Source organism: Leishmania mexicana, chromosome 10 (genome assembly GCF_000234665.1).
Source record: "Leishmania mexicana MHOM/GT/2001/U1103 complete genome, chromosome 10".
Classification (NCBI taxonomy): Eukaryota; Euglenozoa; class Kinetoplastea; order Trypanosomatida; family Trypanosomatidae; genus Leishmania; species Leishmania mexicana.
This window is the reverse complement of record NC_018314.1, coordinates 248,416-272,137: the sequence shown is the minus strand read 5'-3', so window position 1 is coordinate 272,137 and position 23,722 is coordinate 248,416. Positions and strand designations below refer to the sequence as shown.

The window sequence follows — 23,722 nt, the reverse complement described above, 5'->3', positions numbered from 1 at the left end:
CGACTCCACTGTCTTCCCACCCCACCCCCACAGAGCCCTTCTCTCCGCCACTGGAACTGTCCCTCGCGCACAGCAGCTACTACGAGTGCCTGGGTGCGTGTGCGTTTGTGCCCGTGTCGTTGAAAGGGTTAGACCTTTTTTTTTCCGGTGTTTCGCTTGCTCGCGTCCATCGCGCACTCTCTCTCTTAGAGCAGACCCGATAAACGACGTTGCACGCACAAGCAACAGCTCAAGATGGGACGCTGCATCCGTCGAGTGTCTGCGGCGGCAGCAGCGCTGCTGATGGCACTTGTCGCCGCCGCCGCCGTTGCCCCCACCACGGCACGTGCGTACGATCATGCGGGCATCACGGTGGCAGGGGCCTTAATGGTAGGGCAGAACCTGCAGGGCACAGCAGGCACAAGCCGCATCCTGAACCCCTTCGCGATCTGCGCCAACTTCGACACCGCCGACGTGGAGGACACAACCCTCCTCATCGGGGGTGCCTCGTACTTCTTCACCCTCAACCGCTACAGCACCTATCTGGGCTTCTGGTACGGCCAGGGCTCGATGAACTTGAACAGCGGACCAATCGACAAGGTCCGGCTGACCGGCGTGTTCGGCTGCGTGACGCTGCGCCCCAACCCTAGCAACGCTTTGCCCACCTCTATCGTCTACTACGTGCAGAACGACGGCTTTCTGTACTGGGTGTCGAACAGCATTGTGTACCTGACACAGCTAGAATCCGGCATCAGCCTCTTCGACGTGACCGTGTACAACAACAGCGTCTATCTTCTCAGTGCTCAGAATGTCATCTACAGGTGCGGCATAGGCGCCGGTGGGGCCGTAGTGGGGTCAGCCTGTACGCAGATCCCCCTCACCGGGAGTCCCGCATTCCATCAACTCATCACCGTCTCCTCGGACTTCAGGGGCTTCGCGGTGTCGGCCAGCGGCATCGTCGTGGCGCCGACCGCGGACCTGTTCTGGTTCGACCTCTCCGGCGCCTTCATTTCAAAGTCGGCCGGTGTCACATTCGTGGACGCCAAGTTCACAACCAACAGGGACACCGCGAACAGAGGAGCCCCAGTCTTGATGGCAGCCTCGACGAGCGCAGTGTACACCGTCGCCACCTCTGGCGCCTCGATCACGTACACCCTCGTCTCTGGTGAGGAGACCGGGCGGTGCAACCCGGCGCTGAACAATGTCGACTCCGACACGAGCCCGACCTTCTGCGGTATCGCCCGCATCTACCCCTTGAGTACCGACATGGTGTACATGACAACCGGCGGCGCGAGTGTTGTTCGTGCCATCCTAGTGGGCAACACCACCGTCCGCGACACCATCACCCGCACCCCGTTCCCGGTGTACTTCCTGGACAACTCCTCGATCATGCCACTGATGCTAGACGGCATGAACTACGAGCTCGTGGCCAACTCGGACATTCCTTTCCCGTACGTGGCGATCAACGAATCCACGCCGGAGGTGGCCGACAGCACGTGGGACACCAGCTTTTCCGTGGATGTGTCGAATCGATTCTTTTCCACGGCGTCGAGCGCGGCGGTCACCAGCACGCCGTTCATGGGTTCGCTGCATGGGTTGCAGGCGTACTACAACCGCACGAACCAGATCCTCTTTGGTGACCCAAACGTGCTGCCCATGTGCAACCTCACCAAGATGCACATGATCGAGCGCGCCGTGGCCGCTGATGCCCGCGCCGCCCTGCAGTACCCCTACATCTACACGTCGAGGGCACAGAACTTCACGGTGAACGCGCAGCCGAACTTGACCCTGCTGAAGCTGCTGATGCCGTACCCCTTCGGCGAGATCCTGAATGAGTCCGGCTTCTTCGAGAACACAACGACCCCGGCGGCGCTCGCGAACGTTCACTTCAACAAGACGATGCTTGCGGCCGTACGCAACGCCTACGCACCGGACTTCGTGTATGACTCTATTTTCGCCGGCAACGCGTTCCCCTTCCACATCCTCACTGCAGCGCAGCAGCAGGTGGTGCGGTGGGTCATCTACATGGCGATTCAAGAACAACTGGCGAAGTGCGCGGAGAACACCCCCTCCTACCCCGGCTCTGACAGCAGCTCGAGTGACTCGCAGGATGACATGGTCCCCGGCTGCGTTCCGCGGGTCGGCATCAGCAACCTCACCGAGCAGATGATCCCGGGGCTGCCTTACAGCAACTTTAACATCACTGTCTTCATCCCGGAAAGCCTGCATTACACCTTCAGCATCTCGCGCTGCCTCGATGGCACCGACTGGACAAACGTCACGGATTACTTGCAAAATGCGACGATAACGACCACTCGAAAGTGCGGCACCGGGTGCATTGTTAGCATCGCCGTGGCGTCTGCCGTGGTGGCGGCGATTCTGGTGGTGGCGATAGTCATCGTGACCTCGAAGCGGCGGCGCCTCGCCACCGTCGTGGCGCCGGCTTTGACCGTGGAGCCGAAGTTCGCCAGCACGCTAGATGCGACCAGTGAGGAGGGAAGTCGTAACCCACTGAACGGGTAAGCAAGAACGCAAAATGAAGCCTCGCCCCTCGCCCCCTCCGTAGAGAGAGGGGCCCCGTAGAAGGAGCTCGTAGTGTGCACAATACCATTCACCGATAAGGGTGCGACTCTGTGCGTGTGGGTGTGTGTGTGCATGCGGGCGCGCGTATGTATGTATATGTCTGTGTCTGTGTGTGTGTGTGTGTGTGTGTGTGTGCTTTTATGCGATGGTTTCTTAGAGTATCTTCGTCATTGAGATCGGCCGTAATCTGTACGCGTGCGTGCGCGTTTTGGCTGTCGCCAGCCCTTTGGTCTCGCTTGCTCGCTCGCTCAACCCCTGTGCATCCATCCTTCCCGTCGTCCCTCGTCAACGGTGGTTGTGTGCAGCGCGCGAAGCTTACCGCTGCTAGAAAAGGCTATGTGCTGCTTCGATGGAGAGGGAGAGGCGTGTTATGAACCAGTGACATGTATGGCACAAGAAGTGTGCGTGTATGTGTATATATATATATATATATGTGTGGGGGGAGGAGGGAGGGAGTGATGGAGAGGGGGGTACGCGTGTATGGAGGAGGTGTGAACGTCACAGTGTGTGTGGGGGGGGGGGAGGGGCACGAGGCCTTTCTACATCGGTCGAAGCCTACATCCGCGTAGACACACACACACAGACGCAAGCGCATGCACACGAGCATCCCTCTCCCTCCAGTACGTGCATCGTTGCCTTCACTGTTTCGTGTGTTTTCTTGCTTTCTTTCCTATATCTCCTCCTCCGTTGTTCGGTGTCTTCCCGTCACACCCACCCACCACCCCCATCATTGTTATCCTGTGCTGTCGATTGCCTTGTGTATGTTGTGCATGACTGGAGCGGAGCGCGCCGGTTTTCTGGTGTTCAACGACCGCCGCCCACCCCCCAGCCCCTCCATCAACCCAGGTGGAGCACCTGCAGACATAGACACATCTGTGGAGAGGAAGCGAGAGTCGCTGACACCGGAATGACAAGCTCCCACGCATCACCCGCCAATCCACCGCTGCTTTTCTTCTTGTGTGTTGTGGGTGGTTCGACCGCCCTTGCCATCTCGTTGCTTGCGTGACTCCTCTGTGTGCTTGCTCTTGCCCGTGTGTGTGTGTGTGGTGCTTTGTCAGGGGAGGATGTGGTACGACGAGAAACAGGGAAATCAGAAGTCCCCTCCGTATGGGGGGCACACGTGTTGCGCGTGCGCGCGTGTCTCCCTCCCTCTCCCTCTCGCTCCCTCGCTCGCTCGCAGTGTTTGTGTGCATGTATCTCGTCAGCTTGCAACTCGTCGTCTTCGTCTGTGTTAGTGGTGGTGGTGGGGAAGGGGGAGTTGACGCTGCCCCGCCGCTCTTCGTCGTCGTGGTGTTCTCCTCTCATCGGACCTCTTATGTGAGCTGGGTTGTTCCCGCCATCATGGTCATCGGCAACGCCATCATCGCCGCCCTGCATGTAGTCGTCGGGGTGTGCTGATCGCGTGCTTGTGCACGTGCGAGGTGAAAGAAACGACGAAAGAAGAATATGCTTTTGACCCCAGACCGACGTGTCGAGGCACGACGGTGCAGGAGCCGAGCCAAGGACGGATGAAGAGCGGCACTGCACCTCCCCTGCCTTGTTTTCGCCACGTTGTGTGCGTGTGTGTGTGTATGTGTGTGTGTGTAGGTATGTCGCACCCTCCTCCAGAAAACCTACGGCATCCCCCAGACTCTTCGAAACGGCTGTCTGTCCATGTCGGTGGCTGTGTCAGTGATCCGTCGCTGTCCGCCGGCGTCGCCGTAGACATAGGTGCCGGAAAGTAGCGGCAGCGGGCGCAGGCAAGCACACACACACAGAGAGAGCTGTGTGCGCACGTACGCCATCGTTGTTTCACTCTCTGTCTCTGTCTGATCCCGCTACGAAGTTACTCTTCCTCGTCCTTCTGGTTTTCGCTCTCGGCGCTTGTGTCTCTCTTGCATGTTCCAACGGGGGGCGGCGGCGACCGCACGCCCACCGCGTCAACAACACCCCTATCGTCAAGTCGTATCCGTGAGAGAGTCTCTCGCCGTGTCGCTCCCTTGTCCGTTGCGCGAAACGGTTTATCAGGACCGCATGACTGCCAGCGCAGCGATCGCCCGGCTGCTCGGCACCGCTTCTGTTGCTCTCTTCGGCGTCACCGCCTACTGGACCTACAGCACGCAGGCAAGCAAGCGCACACAGCTTGTGGTGCAGCCCAACCGCTCTCTCGTCACGACTGCCACCGCTACACCGTCGATCGGGGGCGCAGGCAGCGACAGCAGCAGCCAGGGATCTGTGGGAGGTGATGCCACGCTGGCCTTTCCTGTCGTGCTGCCGCCTCACACACCACCCGCCCACGCCTCCACGCTCACCGCCGGCTTCTTGCAGCAGTGCAATGAGGCAGCGGCGCACGGGCTGCCGTCCACTGCCGAGGTGCGCTGCTACGGCAGCTACCTCGCCAGCCTCAACTATGAGCGCCGCATCCCAAACTGGGTGATGGAGGTGGTTGACTACCGCAAGCTGCACTCCGGGCGCCGACCCTCCTCCCCGGCAGCAGCCGCCGCTGCTAACAGGGACGACGACGCCGCGCATGGCAAAGAAGAGGGGTGCAACGACACCCGCGGTGGTGACGACGTCTCGCGCAACCGCAGCAACTTCTACGCCGACGACACCGTCCCCGCGGCCTTCCGCGTCGGCCCCAACAGCTACACGTCACGCGGCATGAGTCGCGGCCACCTCGCCGCCGCGCAGTTGCACAAGGCCTCGCAGGCGGAGATGGATGCGACCTTCAACATGAACGCGAACGTCGTGCCGCAGGACATGACGCTGAACGCGGTGGATTGGCTGCGGCTGGAGGGCCTGACGCGCAAGCTGAGCAAGGAGGTGAGCGTCGGGCAGCAGCAGCAGCAGCAGCAGCCTGGCCGTGGCCGGCGACGCGGCGACAGCCCACCAGCAGGGAATACCACCAAGGCGGAAGACGCGAGTAGCCGTGGCAAGCTGTACGTCGTGACCGGCCCCGCATTTGTCCCCCGACTCATGCGAGTGGAGCACCGTCCGGACGGCACTGAAGTCCATGTGCCGCTGTCCTCAGCGGACGCGAGCGCGGCGCCGTGGAAAAGCGCAGCTCCAGTGAAGCTGATGATGACGTACGAGCTCACCGGTCACCCCGCGCGTGGCACCCTCGTCGCTGTGCCGAGCCATCTGTTCAAGGTGTTTCTGTCCGAGGAAAACGGCGGCCGGTCACACTCGGTGGCGGCGTTCATGATGCCCAACGGACCGATCATAGAGGAGCTGCCCCTCACCGCGTACCAGGTGCCGATCGAGCGACTGCAGCGTATCACGGGACTTCAGTTTTTTCCAGGCATGGACGCGACGCGCTTGCCTGACCTCTGCAAGACGCACAAGTGCGATGCACGGCCGTCTGCGCTCTTCCAGCGGTACCGGCAGGTGGCCCAGCTGCGGGCTGCCGACAGCGTGCCTCAGCTGCGGAAGACCTACGCAGCCCTGCAGGCCTCTACGGCGGGCGGGAACCTTGACGAGGCCGTCGTGCACGAGTTCCAGAAGCGCATGGAGGAGCTTGTCGCGGCGAGTGTGGGGCGGATCGACCACGCAGAGCAGCGCTGAGGTTGAAGTTGCCCTCGTCGCCGTTCACTGGAGCACCACAACCCCATCACGTGTGTGCGTATCGAGCGGGAAGGGGGACCCCCCCCCCCACGCACCTTGACACACAACCCGACCCCAGTGTTGCAGAACAAGGTGCGATGGCGCTTGGCTCCACGCATGGCGGCAGACGCACGCACATTAAAACCAGAAGAGGGAAAAAAAAAGAATTCTCGGCGCCACCGCTGCACGATCCTCCCTTTCTCGGACACGCAATCCAACTCCCGCCCTCGCGCTCGGGCCTCCCCACTTTGAAACCCGACCCCCTTCTCCCCCCCCCCCTTCGTCCCTCTCACAGCCGTGCCCCGCAGCCCTCGCGCCGCGTCTCCGACACCTCGCCATGGGCGCGGAAGCGGCTATGAAGGGGCGTGGCGGCGGCGGGGCTGTTCCCGGGAAAAGCTCCCACCCCCCTGCTCGTATGCTGCGCACCTTCGCAATGAAAAAGGGCCTCTTCGCCGGGAATGTGCGCGGCGCGAGTCGGGGTGGGGGGCGCCGCCCGCGTGGGGGACCCCCGAGGCCCACCGCCCATGGCAGCGCCCCCCACCCCGGCCCCGAGAAAAACCGCGCGCGGCCCCAGCCGCCAACCGGCCGCGACCAGATACACCCGCCCACAAGCAGAAACCGAAGCAACGACACCAGCGCCACTGAGCCGGCACCAACCCACACGAGACGCGAAAAGGGGGGAACCACGAAGCAACAGCCCAACCGGCGAGGCGAAAAACAGACATCATGCCGGAAAACCGGGGCGACTTTTTATTTTTCGCCATCCTGGCAGCGAGCGGGCCGGCCACGCAACCGCCGCAGAAAACCCGCCATCATCACCCCGCAAGCCGAAACGAAGATCCTTCGCCAGTGGCCCGTTTGAGGCGCCCCCTCGAAATAAACAAGATTTTGGCCAAAAGGGGTCGGGTGGGTTGCGTCAAAGGAGGCGACCCCGGGGCGCCCCCATCAGCGGAAGCCAAAGGGGAAAGGCAGACAATCACAGCCGCCCCATGCGCAACCGACGCCAAGCCAGACCAGAAACCGGGTCCAGCGTCGCGCGGTACACCAAGTTTTCATCTCTTGCCGCATGGGCCCCTTGCGGCCCCGCATTGGCACAGGCAAAACAGCTGCAGACGCACCCCGCCACCCCAGCGCGCTTCCAACGCACGCGCGCATACAAACAGGGCGTTTGGGAAAGCAAAGACACATCAAAGAAGCGGCGCACTGAAAACCCTTCCTCCTAGCGATCAGAATCCCCGAAATCGGCACACACAAGGGGCCATGAGCCGACAAGGAGGCAAAGCACAAACACAACGCACACGCGGAGGCGCCAAGCATCGAGAGCACAAAAGAGAGAGAGACGACTTGGCCGACCACGCGGCAACGCCAAAGAGGCCAAATAACAAGCAAGAGACAGCCAGGCAAGAGAAAGCCCGAACACAGAAATGAGAAGAGGTGTTGATGAATACAGGGAAGGCGCGCGCGGCATCAAGACCCCACCTAGACGCCCCGCACCCCCCCCAAGAAGGCGCAAAGAAAAGGCGAGGAAGGGGTGGAAAACACCGTGTGCTATAAGAGCGTCCAAAAAGAAACCACGGGGGGTCCAAAACACAATGCCGCCGGGGAGCACGGTCGAAGAAGCCGCCCCCGGAAAGCAGAGAGAAAACACACACACAGCCGCACAGACAGAAAGCACCCGCAGATAAAACGATCATGCGGACGCACAAGCAGTGGAATGAAAAGCACCCAGAGAAGACAGCCCCGCGAGACGGGGGCAAAATGAGCCAAAGTGTGCAAAAAAATGTATTTTCACGTGTGGGAAAACCAGGACCACAAGGGGCCAACAAAGCCCACGTTTCGCAAGAAGCCCGGCGCGCGCACCCCCTGAACCCAAGGCCCCCAAGAAACCAAGGAAAGCAAAAACAAAAAAGACGCCGCAGAATAGAAGCACGGCGCGCCCCCATACGGAAGAGATGGCGGCAACACCCGGGCATAGAGAGAGAATCGTTGACAGCATGGAAACGCAGGGAAAACAAAACGATGGAAAACAGCGCCGAAAAGGCTGAAAAAAGCCCCACAGGGTAAAGCCAATAAGGGATCTAAGAGCGAAGCCAAAAACGATGGGACAAGGTCCGGAAAGCACAAGAGAAAATTGAAAAGTTGACACTGACAGGAAAAAACGCCATGAAAGAGATGAACCTCAGCACGCCACAGGTGACAACAATTTGTAAGGCCCGCGGACGACAGCACCGCCCCATTGACAAACCCACTACCTTTGGCGAAACATGTTTGCTTGGCGGAAAGCGCCATGCAAACTGAAAGGCGGAGGCTTTTCCCGAAGTTCCCAAATATCTTCTACACCCCACGTTCGGCAGACAAACAACGAGGAGAGGGAAGAAAGACCCCCGGCGCTGGCGCATGAGCCATGGTCGCGCCAGGGGGGGCCGATGCCGCGCCGCAAAGAAGAAACAATGGAAACAGGCGCCACCGCAAAACCACAAAGAAAATCAACCAACCCTTTAACTTTTACTTGTCGGAAAAACGATTGCCTGGGGCTTTTGGGCAGGCGCAAACCCTTTTCGCACCGCAGCCTGCGGGCGCACCCCGGGACAGGAAAATCAGCGAGATCCAGAGGTCCGTGGGGTTCGCGTAGCAGCACCGCCCAGAGCAAAGCAACGGCGCGAAAGAGAGGGGATTCGGCTTGGCCGGGCCGCACCCGCAATGAGCGCCGCGGGAGATAACACCACTTGAAAACACACAGAAAACGCCGCGCTTTGCCTTTTTTCGGATCCTTTTTGTTTTTTTTCTTCTGGAACGGCCCCGGTGCTTTTGCTGGACGGGTTTTTGCGAAAGGTCTCCCTGCGGAGGTTGTTGCTGGTAGCCGGTGGCGCGGGCTTCTGGTTTGGCTTTGGGCTCTGGAAACTGGGGCCGCCGCTTTGGGGCGGGGGGGGGCGCGGGGGTGTGTTTTTCGCGCCCCGGCTAGACACAGGACCCCCAAGCCCCACCCTCTGTTGGGGGAATGGCGGTTGGCATGAAAAGCGTGATTTTCGGATTTCTCATGGCGGGGGGCGCGCGCCATTTGGCCCATCAACCCGCCCCCCCGCGGGGGCTTTCGGGTGGGGTGGCCCCGGGCGGCGCGCGGGCGTTCCCCCCGGGGCGCCGGCCACCCCCTTTCCAAAAGGCCAAAAGGCCGCGGGGGGGGGGGCGGGCCTTTTACGCGCGCCGCGAAGCACACCCGCCAAGGTTTGTGGCATCGAGGGTGGTCACCCAAGGGTGAAAAAGCAACGGGGATGAATTAAAAGGGCGGGAAAAGACCCGCGCCAGGCAGCCAAAACGCGCGCCTGCGCGCAATGCTTGGCGTCTTCTGGGCCTCCGCGGGTGGGTCGATAGAAAGGGACCCCGGAGGCATGATGGGGGACCCGCGGGATGAAACATAACGCATCGTTGGCTTCCGCGGAAAGAGTCCCAAACCTGTGTTCTGGAATCCAAAGGGTTGGGGTGGGCTATGGGGTCCATGCCGCGCGCGGCTCCGGCACATGGTCTCCCAGGGCCCCGCTGGCAGAAAACAAGTCTTTTTGCACAACCCGTGCAGGATTTGGATGGCCTGCCAAAGCTCGCGCGACGCCGGGCGCCAATCGCGGATTTGCGGAGGTGGGCGGGGGTGGGCGGAGCTCGTTAGCAGTATAGCCGAAGCCCGCGGCTGATTGTTTCCCTCGAATCAGTTTTTCCCGGCTTCCCCAAAGGGGGATGAATTCGGGTTGCGCGCGTGTGTGTCGAATTGGTCGTGGTGGAATGATGTGTTGGCGAAAAGGGCGCGCGGATGAGGGCGAAACACAGGTGGGGTTGGCGACGGGGTGTGGCAGAAGTGAATATTCCTTTGGCTTCGTAAACGGCCATGGGGTTTTTAGCTCGCTGCATGGCCGAATGGATTTTTCGAAAAGATGGTGGGGGGGGAAGCGTTTTTTGGTTTTGTATACCGGGCCGTTGCAGGAGGTGGGCCCTGCTGCGGGCAAATTTTCCTACAGCTAGAGAGGGGCCGATGAACACAGCGATGCTTACTGCACTGTGGTCGGTTTGCGGCATGAAGGCGCATCTGCTGTTCGCTGTTTTTTACTTCTCAGGGCGCTGTGGTAACTGATGGCGCGCGTTGTCCGGCTTTGTGTGCTAAGAGGCGCCGAGTTCGAGCCAGCTCAACATTTTGCTTCAAAGGCAGAAAACCCAATCACAGCACCCAAAGTGGAGAGCGAGCAGGATGACAGCAAAACAGTCCGCCAATGTGAGTTTTCCATTGCTAATAAACACTTCCTTTTGTGGTCAATAGGTTGCTCGGGATTGCGGTTGTGAGTTAGTGTTTCGACCAGCTTTCGAAGCGTCAATCAAATGTCAACTCTCAGAAACAGAAGTCGCCGGAATCCATGTGGGGGTGCCCTGTTGAAGTTCCCCTTGGAAAGGGGAGGGGGCGGGGGGGGGAAGAAGTCAGGGACTTCTCGATCACCGGTGTCGAGATTTTTTGCGGGCGAAAGAGGCTGTTACCTCCGCTGCGGTTCGGGCCTCAGAAAATTGCGCAGCGTTTGATTTTTGTCGCCGGCGCACGGCGGGTCTATAAGGGGCTGGATTCTCCGTCGCTGCCTCGTTTGGGATCCACTTGGACTTCAAGACTGTGAATTTCTTCTGCTTCAGGGGCTTGCATGCTGGTGTGTGTTTTCGGGTTTTCGCTTGCTCGCCTGGGGTCCTGGTTTGTGGTTGGGCCTGGTGGTGGTGGTGGGTCTTCACGGCGGGCCTTTTTCCTTTCGATTGATACCGCACGCCCAACGGAGGGTACACGAAAGAAAAAGGCAACGGGGTGGAGGTGGGGAACCGGTGCATTTAGACGCTTTATTTTCCTTTATACTCTTGATGGCCTCAGGTGGAAGAGGAGGCGTGCCCTTCCCTGCGCGTCTTTAAGTCGTTTAAGAGATATGGACAAGAGGCGAGTGCCTGAGGAGCGCTCTAAAGAATGTGGGGGAGAGAAGGCGGGATTATGTAGGCAAGCACGGAGAGGCTCATAAACAGCGAAAGGAAAAGGCGAATTATTATCGTGAAGCGAGCTCAGATGGTAAGGGGAAGTGGCGAGGAAACGCCCCGAGGGACGTTCTCAAACACATTGTTTTTAGGTCCATGAGCCAGTGGCGTAGTCTTTCACTCCGCGCAGCAACCACAAGAATGACACTGGTGTTTCAGCAACTCCATGTTTCAAGTGCCTCAGGAACAGAAAAATGGTGGTCCCCACTGTGTTCGCAACTTCTCGCTCTGTTTTGAGCCAAGCAACTTTTTCGACGCATACTTTTTGTTTTCGGTGACACATTTTGGACACCTTCATGTTACACTTTGGCTCATCGATGGGCCATGGTGAAGTAGAACATACACATTAATCAAAGGGTCCATCAAACCGATACCAGCCACTTCCAGCACTCTCAGAACTCTATCAGAAAGAAGAATCATCTGAATCTGTCCAAACCAGCCTTTGACGGGAACTAAATGAACCTGTGTTCCACCATGTATTCTCTCCACATTTTCTCTCTTGTCAACTTCCTCCTACAATGTCCTTCAGATTAGAGGTGCTTTTTTCTGATGTCTGCCTCCGAGCTGCAACGGAGGGCAACGGCCCTTAGTCGCCGTCAGGTGCGAATATTTGGTGCAGTGGCCACCGGGTGTGGCAGCCTTGGTTTGTATGTTTGCTACAAGAAGTTTTTTCTTCCAGAGTCCCTGCGCGAAGAGCAGTGTAGGAGGATGCTCCTGCCGATGCGGAGAACAAAACCTTACGTTGCTGGGAGATCGACGGGTGATGGTTTGGTGCCAGAGGTGCGATCTATGCCGAGAGTGGTGTTTTTCTTCTACGTCGCGTACCGAATCGCATTGCTTTTTCTAGGCTGCGTTCCCGTTCTGTGGTACGGATTTCTCACATACAGCTTACGGCTGTGCCCTGAACGCATATTTTATGAAAAGATTCTCGACTTCCTCTCGTCAATGGGTCCGAGCTACATCAAACTTGGTCAGTGGATGGCAACGCGTCCTGACTTTTTCCCCGATCAAATGTGTAAGACGCTGGAAAAGCTGTATGACAGTACCGAGCCACACAAGTGGTCACACACTGAGAAACTTCTCCGCAGCGAGTTCACCGACGGGCCTTGCAAAGGGCACAACGCGGTTCGCTACATCTCCGAGATTGAAAAGGTTCCGATCAAGAGCGGTAGCATTGCTCAAATACACCGAGCGAAGCTCCGCGAGAGCATTGATGGGATTCCAGCTGGAACAGAGCTCGCTCTCAAGGTCACGCACCCCCACATACGCGAGCAGGTGTCCGCTGACCTGGCAGCTATGCGTCTCTTTGTTCGGGTCGGGAACAGGATTATTCCAGGGCTGCGGTACTTTAATTTGGATTCGAGCATCAACGAATTCTCGTCACTGGTTCAGTCTCAACTCAATCTCTTAGTTGAAGGGGATAATTTGATGCAGTTTCGGTACAACTTCCGGGGCTTCAACGGTGTTATTTTCCCCACACCACTGCTGTCTCTGTCTACGGAAGACGTGCTCTTTGAAACATTTGAAGAGGGTGAGCCGCTGCAAGATGTGGTGTACAGTGAAGAGCATAAAGATGTGGCAGAGCTGGGCTGTCACATGTTTTTGAAGATGCTCTTTGAGGACAACTTTGTCCACTCGGATTTGCATCCCGGCAACATTCTTCTGCGGACAAATAAGACGGATGGTCTTCGGCAGTACTACCCCGACGGCAAGCGAAAGCTGCGATTCGAAGTCGTCGTTCTCGACACTGGCCTTGTAACGACTCTTTCCAAGGACGAGCGCAACAACTTCATCTCGCTCTTTGCCGCCGTCGCGTGCGGTGATGGTGAGCTCGGGGCGGATCTAATGATCGATCGTCTGCCCCACTCCATGAGAAACGCACAGGACACAGTAAACCGGGAGAGGTTTAAGAAAGAGATCAAGGAGGTATTTGACATGGTTGCTCCTGGAACGGCAGGCTTCCGCCTCAGTAAGGTCCAGATTGGCAGTGTCCTAGGAAAGGTAATGGACGCGGTCCGCGAGAACCACATTCCTTTGGACGGCAACTTTGCCTCACTCGTTCTCTCGGTGATTGTTGGCGAGGGGCTGGGTCGCAAGCTGTTGCCCGACTTCAATATTTTTGCCGAGGCAGCACCGTATCTCATGGCATTTCTCGAGGACGGCGAGCTTTACTTCTTGGCGAAGAAGCTTCAGGGCACATACGGTACCACCGCTTTATTGCGGGACTCAGTAGATATTGTGAAGCCAGAAAAGGCTGGGACGTACGTTGAAATGGCAGTGAGAAAAGGGGAGAACATGTTACGGAAACTCTTCACATCGGACAGGACTCGTGTGTAGGACTTCTCTTCAATCGTTATTTTTTTCCGTTTCGGTAATTTTATTACTACAGGCCACGTGAGGTGTTCCATGGGAACAAAAATGTTCGATGCTTCAAACAGCGACTCCTGCAAGTTGACGGTTGTTGTGACGGGTACTGAACGGTGTTCTTCTCCGGTCTCTCGCTTTGACAGGCCAAGCACTCGAAAGCCCTCTTGAAGCGTGACTGATTTCATCATGTTCTCTTATTCGTCTTTACTATATCTCACACTTTTGATGCCTCGCGTGAGTGTATGAGCTCTTCACCTCTTACAGCACAAAATGCCGTCTTTGGCTACCCCTTCCCAGAAGGGGAGGGGGAAAAAGAAGGGTGGCAAGAAGCCTGGAAAGATTGTGCCCGACCCGGATGCGGCGTATCTTCAGCAGCTGGATGAGACACTATACATCCCCAAGATGGTGCGCCAGAAAGTCCTTGATACCTATGGGAAGGCAGCTGATAGAGCGATCATAGCCAATACCGTTGACGCCTCGTCGTCGCAGCTGGATGCCCACCGCGAAAGGCCAATTTCTTTTATCAAAGTACCAAGTATCTTTCGGTCTCTGGGTCTTTGCTTGACTGATGACCAGTTTGATCAAATAACGGCAATGATTGCGCAGAATTCTCAACACGTGTCAGAGGAAAGCAGCCCGGGCAACCAGATGCAGCAGATGGAGCGGCCCGGGACATTTGCCGACCGTGAAAAGCTGCGCACTCTCTTGGTGGAGTTGCTCCACACCCACGTATTGGCATACGACCCTCAAGTGCTCGCCTGCCCCCATCCCAGATTCCCAGATCGTGTCTCCTCGGTGGTATACAGGCCTACAGAAGGGGACATTCGCTCCTGTTTTGATAACATCTGGGAAGTGACTGGGAAGCAGATGGTTATGACTGAGGACGGGAGCAATACCCGGTGCGTTGCCGTGGAGCAGCTGGAGGAACTTTTGGCAAGAGGGCAAACTGAGGAGGTTGGGACGAAAGCTCTGACGGAAAAAGAGTTGCAGGACTTCTACTTTCTTGTCAAGGATGTAAACAATGATGTGGTGAGGGAAGACGCTTTTTTGAACTGCTTCATTCATGTAGAATAGTTATGCTGATTCGCGATCATCAAGTATGTTACTGCCTTTTCCTATCATGCCCCATAGTCCTGAAATCGGGAAACGCGTCTAAAAAGCGGGCTCGGTACGGAGGGACAATTCGCTTTGATTCTTTGGTGGGGCCAGGTGAATAGTGATCCTGGAGGATTGCCACCCTTCGATGAGAACGTGTCGTGGGGACGTTACAATCTACCACGATAACCTCACTGTGTACTCTACCTCTCGACTCCCAATGCTCATCTTCTGGACACTCTCTCTGGCCATTGCTCTCTCTTTTCATATCTGCCCTTTGCCGGGGTACTTGTTTTGCGATTGGTTCTACTGCAGTCTTCATAAAAGAGTAATCGCAAGAATGGACACGATCACCGAATTGCTCAAAAACATAGACCCAAGCCGTATCGACGAGGCCCTGGCTCTGCTGCAAAGCCTCAAAAAAAACGCGGCACCACAGCAGCCGAGCAATAGTCACGTACCTACAAGCAGCAACTCAGAGGCTTGCCACAGCTCTCCAGACCCTGAAACGCAGCAGCTGGCGGAAAATGGAGGACAAAGCACCGAGCTCCTTACCGAGTCATGGGCAGACGAGGAGAATGACATGCCACTTGCCTCCTTGGGACACTTGCTCTCACCTGAGGCGAAGAAAAAGGCTCGCGATGCCCGTAGGGCTGAGCGGGAGGCGGAGAAGGAGGCGCGTCGGAGGATGAAGGAAGAGGAGGCGGCCTTAATTAAGTCAGAGCTTGACGCGCGCAAAGTCATTTGCGATGAGGAAAAGGAGAGTCGTCGCATCTTGAAGGACACGGAGCGTGAGGCACGAAAGGCCGAGAGGGAGGCCGAGAGGGACGCGAGAAACAAAGCGCGTGAGGCAGAGAAGGCGGCTCTTAAAGTCCCGAAGGAGGCCCCTAATAGCCTCACTCTTTTCGGCTTCCTGAGCAGCACTGTCAAAGCGGAGAGCAACAAGAACAGGTTATTCTCTCCGTTTGTCCAAGACAAGCGAGTTGCTCCTGCTGCGCTGCAGTTTTGGATGAGGCCGGAGGACACAATTTCGCACAATGAGGAGGAGACCTCGGTAGTGAACCTCTCTTCTCACGCGATGAACGGCGGCGCGCGGCGAGACCCAGGGAAGACCAGGAGTCACATGGTGGACGAAGAGTCCTCTCTGCTGCACCCGCCCATGTACTGCGATGAAGGCGCGCCTTCGAGGGCGAGGGTGTGCGTGCGCGACTTCAACGCCATGATTGAGGCTTCCAACGGGCAGGAGGTGCCAGTGCGCGACCTCCTGCGCCAGTGCGGGTGCGCTTTCCACGCGGCCGTTTCCGACCCATACGCGTCTTTTGACAACGAGGTTGTGTTTGTTGGTTTCTTCGCCATCGGGTATGACCCATGCCAGTCTCGCCCGCCCTACTTCGGCACCTACAACCATCTACAGGAGGGTAACTTGAACGAGGCGGAGCTGCTGCAGATGGGCCGGTTTCCGCTGCGACGCGGCATTCCTCGCTTGTCGAACATCGATTACGAGTACGACTCGGGGGATGACTGGGACGTCATGGAGGGCGATGAGGATATCGCCGCCTCCTCTTCGAGCGACTCGGACAAGGACTCCGGATTGGACTCTCTCGACAGCAGCGACTTAGAGTTCATCGACGACTCCGACTCCGACTCCGACTGCGAAACCCAGCGCAAGATTATGGAGGCGCGACAGCGTCGCCTGCATCGGCTGCGCAACAAGAGCAAGCTTGTGCCGTCCTACAGTGGGCCGTTTGTCGGCATTCCTACCGATGAACACCCACTTCGAGGCTTCGACGAGCTGGAGCGCTTTGTCCCTCTGAACGCGGCGTACTTCTCTAAACTCTTGGAGAATGAGCTGAGCACGTTCACAAGCGGGGGTACTGGCATCCCCGCAAGTGACGACGAGGGCCTGAGCGCAGAGGAGATGGAGGCAAAGCGGCAGCGTGCCTTGATGGAGGCCGCGCTGAAGAACCGACGCGAAATGACAGACACGGAGGTCAAGGCGCTGCACACCATCATCGCCTCGAACAGCAAAGTCTCGACGAAGATGATACTCGCTGCCTTCAAGCAGCAGCAGCTATGCGTCGGGGTCGCAAGAGCCGAGATTGAGCGTACGATCAGGCGCTTTTACGAGCGTCGTCACCGTTCGCTCGTTCGGCGGGGTGAGGCATGGTCTCCGACTGATGAGCGACTCTTTGCACGCGTTTCCTCCTCGAAGAAGCCGAAGTTACCGGGAGGCGGAGGCACAGGTGTCGTGGCAGGCGATGGGGAGGGCAGAAACAGAGACGAGAACGAGGATGCGGATGATGACACCGATATCGATGACGTCGCGGAGGCCACTGTTGAACGTGTTGCTGAGATCGCTGATGATGCTTCTGCCAAGGCAAGCGAGGTCAGCGATGGGACTGCGCCGGCGCCTGTGACACCGTCGGAGACTGTCGAAGAGGCGGGGCACCCAAAGCTGTCGCCGTCTAGTTCGGGCGAGGCGAAGGTGGAGCCTTGGATCCCTAATGCAACGCATATTACTCTCACGAAGCTTTTGCCGAAAGAAAGCGCTTCGACCTCCGTCAGGATGGCGAAGCGGCCCCGCGAGGACGAACAGGCGGAGGATCAAAACGACGGCGCCACCACTGCTACCAGCGATTGAGTGAAGAGGAGAAGTCACCTGTGACGGCGGCCACAGCGTAGCAGGCGCATGCGAGCCACTCTCGCGTGACATGCCCAATGGCTGATGGGGAAGCCGTGTTGCACTTTTGTCTTTGCCAGGTCCCTGCCTTGAACAGTCCTGGTGATACGGTCTCCTGGTGTCCTGTGTGGGGAGGACTGCCCTCGCAGACGTTGTGGGTTTCCTGCCGTGTATTTTGGCTCATAGAAGAGGCTCTCAACACACACACACACACACAGACAGACAGACGGACACATACACACAAACGGGGGAAAATACTCGCATGTGTGCGCACGTTGGAAGCGCTCATATTGGCGTACGATCGGGAAACCCCCTCCTCCTCGTTTTTTCGCAGCTGCAACGACGCAGAACAGCTCTCTTTCAGAGGAGCATCATCATGTTTCCACGGTGAGGCGATGCTTCTCTCCCCTGGAACGGGTTGTCGCACTGCACTGCTGATGCGGAGCACAGAAACGTCTGCGCTTCTTCAGACCTTCACTGCGCATCGATACTGTCCCTGTTGCTGCTGGTGTATTCTCTCCTCTCTCTCGTTGGTGTCATGCTTCACATATCAACACTGCAAACACATCCACGCCACGCACAGGGTGATCCCCCTTTTCTCTCTCTCGCTCAGGGCCACAGGGCTCATCCTCTTCCTCTTGTCCCCCCCTGTTCATGTTCTTGTCGGCTTCTGCTGCAGAAGTGCTGCCCCACTCTTTCCATCCTTCTGCACACGCTAAGCAGTACGGACAACGAAACCATCAACGAAGAAGCAACACACACGGACGCACACACAAGAAGCGCACAGAAGCAGCAAGCGCTAAAGCATATCGATTTCGCTTTCCTTTTGTTTTCCGTGTGAGTGGTTTTTTTTTCCGGGTTTGGCGTTGTGCTACGTCCCCCTGCCTCCCCCTGCCTCCCCCTGCCTCCCCCTGCCTCCCCCTGCCTCCCCCTGCCTCCCCCTGCCTCCCCCTGCCTCCTGCCTCCCCTCCCCTCTTTCCCCACGGCTGTCTCGCGTCTCCCTACGGAGGCTGCCACCTTTGCATTTATTTTGTTGCCTTGCCCCATAGTTTTGTTACCACACAGCTGTCTGCGCGCGCATAGACGGGTGTACGACGGTGTTCGACGGTACATCATGGGGAACAAGAACTCGGTGAGCATGAGCTCGGTGCCAGTGTCTCCGCCCTTCTACATCCTCCCTGATGTCCCCGTTCCATCTCTAAAGCCTTCGAACCTGGACTTTTCCCAGACATCTGGAAAGCCGATTTTGTGCGCTGGATGGATAGCACCACACGGCAACTCCTCGTGGTCCCCGGAAAATGTGGTGTACTCGCCTGTCATTGAGATTCCGGTCCCGCAGGCGTCCCAGGTGCGCGTGAAAATCTACGCTGCTGGCGTCAACCCCACTGATGCCCATCGCACCTCTGTGCTGCCCAGATCCTCTGAAGTTGACACCAGCAGCAAAAGCCGCCGCGCGAGTCGTCACCTGAAGCCCATGTTTAAGTTTCCGTACGTAGTCGGCATCGAGGGCGCTGGTGTCGTGGAGAGCGTCGGGTGGGCTGCTGCCGAAAGCGGGGAGAGAGATGGCTCTGAAGGGACACGGACTTCTGCCAACGCCAGGGACATCCGAGTGGGTGACCGTGTTGCCTTCTTGGCTGATTTCACGCAGGGAAGCGGCGGCACCTTTTGCCAGTATGCCGTGGTGGATAGTGACATTCTGTGGAAGCTGCCGGAGGTGGTATGCGCACCATCACCCTCTACCGGGGGGCTGGTGCCCGGCCGCCTCATCGACTTTGTAGAGGCGGCGTCGTTGCCGACCGCTGCCGCCGCAGCGTATATCGCGCTCTTCGACAAGCTGAGGGTAGAGACGCAGCGGACCATCTTCATTAGCGGCGCCTCAGGCGGCGTCGGCTCGGTGGCGGTGCAACTCGCTCACTACTTCGGGCTTTATGTGATTGCAAGCTGCTCGACCCCGAAAGTGCGCTACGTCGAAAGCCTTGGCGCGGACTACGTCATAGACTATACCCGCGTGGATGTCGTGAAGGAGATTCTGTCGTACACAGACAACTACGGGGTGGACTACCTGCTCGAGTGCGCTGGCGCGTCTATAGCAGAGGTGCACTCCGAGACGGTGCGATTCGGCGGCGCGCTCTGCGTTTTGAAGGGTTTGGTCCCTCCGAGAAGTGACATGGTGTTTCGCCGACAGCTGTCGGTGCACTATGTATTCCTTGGCATGCAACATCAAGACCCGCTGGCACGGATGCAGCTGCAGCCGTTGGGTGAATTGGTCATGCAGCTCTACATTCAAGGTGCCTTTAGCGTGAACGCAGAGCAGGTGCCATTTGTTCAAGCAGTGGATGCGCTGAACGTGGTGGCGTCAGGCCACGGGCGCGGCAAGATCGTGCTGACCAACTTCCACATGAGCGAGGACAAGGAAGAGCGCCTGCGCCGCCGACATGTTCAGCTGTACGAAAAGGCTCAGCGTCAATATCAGCTAGAGGAGACACAAATGGCCGCCGGCGCAGCAGCGGTCACGGCAGCCTCTGAGGCGGCATCGAGGGAAGCGGGGTAGAGTTACGACTTTATCTCATTTTACCTCCTCACTGCGACGCGAAAGCGCAGGGTCGGGGTCCATGGCCGATGTGGCGGCACGTCTGTGGAGGTGCGCGCGCAGTACTGTGTGTCTCTCCTTGTTTCTTTCCATCTTCCTTGCTGTGAGTGCGGGATGTGGTGTGTGGTGTGGGGGAGTAAGGGAGGACTTTCCTCGTAGTGGTGTACTTCCTGGCCCTTTCTTGCTTTCTGTGTTGTTGTGTTGCACTGACACCTCTACATCCAAACGATGGCTGGGGCTCCATCGAGTTGCCGTTGTGACGACGCAGTCTGTTCTCTTTTCGGGATGGAGCCCCAGCCATCGTTTGGATGGCTGCGTATTGGAAACATTTTGCTTCTTGGTGGTGCTGGTGGCGCTGGGAGAAAGGGGAGACCGAGCGCCATTCCATGCGAACGGTTCTGGGACGGACCCTACACTGAGAAGCCGATGAAAGGAGCACCCTTCGTTCGAGCACTTGTCGTCCACCCATCCTACTTGTTACCCGCCCTCGGTGTCTGCATGAGCACCCCCACATCGACGCCTCTCTTTCTCCTGCCACTTTCTCTTCTCCCTCATGCTACTCCTCCCCCGAAGTGAGGTGATCAAGGGAGAGAGCACGCAAACCGTGTCTCTACAGCGCCTGTTTCTTTTTTTTTCTGTGCGTGGCTTCTCGAGTTAGTGTCAGCAGTGCCTTCACCGCAGCACAGTTGTGGTTGCCATCTGGTGAACGGGGAAAAATACAAGACCGTGTAGCTCACCACACACAACTCCCTCCGCCCTAAAAACCAACAAACCGGCGATATCATCACAAGATGAGCGGGCATGCGGGCAAACAAGTGGCACCGGTGAAGTGCAAGGGGTGGTCTGTCGAGAAGCCAGCCTTGCAGTGGTCGACAGACGCGGTGAAGCTGTCGGACGTGGTGGTGGCGGCGCCGGCCCCTACACAGATCCGCGTAAAGGTATACGCAGCCAGTATCAACCCAATCGACTGGAAGCGAGGCATGTTCCCCGCCTCCGGCTCTGGCCCTGGTGTTCCAGGGAGCGATCTTAAGGTGCTCAAAGGGATGCACCACAAACCGCCGAACTACCCATACCCGTATGTGGTCGGCGTCGACGGCGCTGGTGAAGTGGAGAGTGTCGGCGAGAAGGTGACGGGGCTCAGGACTGGGGACCGGGTCATGTTCCACTCGAGCCTGACGAACGCGCACGGCGGCTCCCTGTGCGAGTACGCCGTGATGGAGGAGTCCGTGGCGGTGCCCATCCCGGGTGATGGGGCGAGACCGTTCTCATATGAGGAAGCCGCGGCCATTCCGTGCGCCACGTGGACAGCATACGTTGCCCTCTTCGACAAGCTGCGCATCGAGCCGGGGCGCAGCATCTTCGTCGACGGTGGGTCTGGGGCAGTGGGCAGCTCCGCTGTGCAGCTGGCGCACCACATGGGGCTCTACGTGTTTGCATCGTGCTCTCCGAGCAACGCAGACTATGTGCGGAGCATCGGCGCGGATCATGTGCTGAACTACCACGACGGCATCGAGATGATAGATCAGATTCTGGACGCTACAGAGGGATATGGGGTGGATTACTACCTCGCCGTGACCAACACCCAGGATGCGGAGAGTTTCACTGACGCTCTTCGTTTTGGCGGCGCCGTCTGTCTGCTGTCTGGCGTTCTGATTCCCAAAACCGGTGTGCTGCTCCGTCGTCAGCTGTCGGTGCACTACGTCTTCCTGAACGGTCTACATGACCATCCGCTGACGCGGCCACAGCTGCGATACATTGGCGAGCAAGTGACAAAACTCTACCAGAGCGGTGCTTTTCGCCTGGACGTGGAGGTTCTTCCGTTTGCCGAAGCCGCCAAGGCGCTTGACCGCTCAGCTACCGGGAGCGTGAACCACAAGAAGCTCATTGTGCAGGTGTCATCACCGTGATCGTGGATTACGACGTTGGAGGCGCATCTCCCCTCGTCGAGTGGTGCGCCATTTCGAGCAGTGTCCCTTGTCTGGTTCCTGGCGCAAGCGCGCAGGGACCGAACGTGTTTTCTTGTTGTTCTCCTTTGTATTCTCATGCTCACCATGCCTGCTGCACTCGCCGTGTGGGGTGCTGGTAGAACAGCAGCGTCTCCGCGCACCGCTTCAAACCACGAGAAGGAAAGGCTGCACGCAGCGCAACTCCCTGATACTGTGCAGCGTTCTTGTGACACGCACACCGGGATCCATGCCTGCTTCGTCGGGCATACGCGGGGGTGCAAGCACGCTATCGTCGTGCCATGGGGGGAGGGGGTGTATGCAGATGTGGCACTCTGTGGCGCATCTCTCCTCGCTTTCTATTTTTCCCTCTTCTGCGCGCGTGTGTGGTGAAGCGATCTTCCAGACTCTCCCATTCTTTGTTTGCTTTCTTTTCAACCGGTGCTGGTGCTCTACTCTCGAGCTGCGCACGGGCGTGCATGCATGAGACTGATCGCAGAGAGCTAAAAAGGAGCTTGGGTAGGACGGGGCACGCGGATCCTGTGTTGCGGTACTTTCCCTCCCAATGCCTCGTAGCCTCCTTGTGGTTGCCTGCAGTGCGTCGACTACTGGGGGCCCGGCACAGTCTCTCGCGCTGAGTGTGTCGCTGTCCACGGCGCTTCGATCATCGACTGCGTTGGCACTCTCTAAGTCACTTGTCGACGTCTCCACCCGCGGAGGCAGTCGCCACTCGGTGTTGCACACCGCCGCGAGGCGCTACACAAATGTGCTCTATAGGCTTCCGCCAACGCAGACGATCCCGACGCACTCCCCGTCCGGCGAGGAGGTGGACACGGAGCTCTTTGTTCGTCAAGTCCAGAACTTTTTCGAGGTGCTGCGGCAATCACAGCTGATTGAGCGGTTCTATGAGATGAAGAGCTGCCCCTACTATGAGTGCCTCTTCACAAACGACCTCTTCTTCCAGCACTACGATCTGATCATCCCGATGCCGAAGCACGGGCGCGAGCACCGGTCAGAGGAGATTAGCGAAACCATCCGGTACATGCGCGGTTGGGGTGCCACTGGTGACGTGAACCACGTGCTGCAGGACGTGAAGGGTGGTCGTGCGAGTGGCGGGGACTTTATTTCAACCACTCACGGCATACTGATGGGGTACGGCACGTCGCGTACGAACAAAGTGTCCATGATGAGCTTGGCCGGCGCCACTGCACCATCGGAGGCGGCAGCCGAGCAGGCGCGTGCCTTGTGTGTGGAGCCGATCGAGATGCTGCCAGATAGTCCTCCCTTAAGTGATGTGATAGCCTTCGCGGGGCAGCGCACGTTTGTTATCAGCGACACGGAGCACGGCCACAATGCGGCGCAGCAGGCGGTGAAGCGGATTCAGAAGGTGCCATGGCAGATCATCAAGCTAGAGCCTGGATGCAGTTTTTTCTCGCACCTGGGCGGCGTGAATTACGTGTACGACGTGCTGTGCGATCAAGACTTCCCCCTCTCGATGGAGCGGCTGGGCGAGTCGGGCATGAACCCGTTCCCTGTGGAGTGGTCGGAGCCTCGGAAGCTCGGTATTACGATGCGCAGCATCTGCATGACGGCACGCTTTACGCGCGGCACCATGAACGCCGGTGGCTATGCGAACAGCAGAGGTCACGCGGCGTCCAGCTTCAACTACAACAGTCGCGACATCTCCAAGAACTCGCGCCTGTTCGTCGGCGGAAGCCGCAAGCACGGCGATCAGATGGCACCCCTGGCGGCACAGCTAGAGGCGGACGAGATCCAGAAGCCGGTGCACCAACCCGTCCCGCGGTACGCGTCACCCATGCACCAGCGAGGAACGGTGGTGCCCACCGAGCCCTCCGCGTAGGC

The 23,722-nt window shown here is 58.2% G+C and overlaps 8 protein-coding genes across 8 annotated transcripts; all 8 read left to right on the top strand.

The window, feature by feature from the left end:
* Positions 1 to 234: 234 nt before the first annotated feature.
* On the top strand, positions 235 to 2,502 carry LMXM_10_0620 (conserved hypothetical protein; the record flags this gene model as incomplete). Its single annotated transcript, XM_003872851.1, has 1 exon — positions 235 to 2,502. The coding sequence occupies one exon, from the start codon at positions 235 to 237 to the stop codon at positions 2,500 to 2,502; it is 2,268 nt and encodes a 755-aa protein (XP_003872900.1).
* A 2,073-nt stretch (positions 2,503 to 4,575) lies between these two features.
* Positions 4,576 to 6,105, top strand: LMXM_10_0610 (putative endonuclease G; the record flags this gene model as incomplete). Its single annotated transcript, XM_003872850.1, has 1 exon — positions 4,576 to 6,105. One exon carries the CDS (start codon positions 4,576 to 4,578, stop codon positions 6,103 to 6,105), a length of 1,530 nt encoding a protein of 509 aa, XP_003872899.1.
* A 5,628-nt stretch (positions 6,106 to 11,733) lies between these two features.
* Positions 11,734 to 13,521, top strand: LMXM_10_0600 (conserved hypothetical protein; the record flags this gene model as incomplete). The annotated part of the gene is made up of 1 exon (XM_003872849.1): positions 11,734 to 13,521. One exon carries the CDS (start codon positions 11,734 to 11,736, stop codon positions 13,519 to 13,521), a length of 1,788 nt encoding a protein of 595 aa, XP_003872898.1.
* Positions 13,522 to 13,821: 300 nt separating this feature from the next.
* On the top strand, positions 13,822 to 14,625 carry LMXM_10_0590 (conserved hypothetical protein; the record flags this gene model as incomplete). Its single annotated transcript, XM_003872848.1, has 1 exon — positions 13,822 to 14,625. The coding sequence occupies one exon, from the start codon at positions 13,822 to 13,824 to the stop codon at positions 14,623 to 14,625; it is 804 nt and encodes a 267-aa protein (XP_003872897.1).
* Positions 14,626 to 14,866: 241 nt separating this feature from the next.
* LMXM_10_0580 (conserved hypothetical protein) lies at positions 14,867 to 17,287 on the top strand (the record flags this gene model as incomplete). The annotated part of the gene is made up of 1 exon (XM_003872847.1): positions 14,867 to 17,287. The coding sequence occupies one exon, from the start codon at positions 14,867 to 14,869 to the stop codon at positions 17,285 to 17,287; it is 2,421 nt and encodes an 806-aa protein (XP_003872896.1).
* Positions 17,288 to 18,440: 1,153 nt separating this feature from the next.
* On the top strand, positions 18,441 to 19,877 carry LMXM_10_0570 (zinc-binding dehydrogenase-like protein; the record flags this gene model as incomplete). Its single annotated transcript, XM_003872846.1, has 1 exon — positions 18,441 to 19,877. The coding sequence occupies one exon, from the start codon at positions 18,441 to 18,443 to the stop codon at positions 19,875 to 19,877; it is 1,437 nt and encodes a 478-aa protein (XP_003872895.1).
* An 830-nt stretch (positions 19,878 to 20,707) lies between these two features.
* Positions 20,708 to 21,823, top strand: LMXM_10_0560 (zinc binding dehydrogenase-like protein; the record flags this gene model as incomplete). Its single annotated transcript, XM_003872845.1, has 1 exon — positions 20,708 to 21,823. One exon carries the CDS (start codon positions 20,708 to 20,710, stop codon positions 21,821 to 21,823), a length of 1,116 nt encoding a protein of 371 aa, XP_003872894.1.
* A 601-nt stretch (positions 21,824 to 22,424) lies between these two features.
* Positions 22,425 to 23,720, top strand: LMXM_10_0550 (conserved hypothetical protein; the record flags this gene model as incomplete). The annotated part of the gene is made up of 1 exon (XM_003872844.1): positions 22,425 to 23,720. One exon carries the CDS (start codon positions 22,425 to 22,427, stop codon positions 23,718 to 23,720), a length of 1,296 nt encoding a protein of 431 aa, XP_003872893.1.
* Between the last annotated feature and the right edge of the window lie 2 nt (positions 23,721 to 23,722).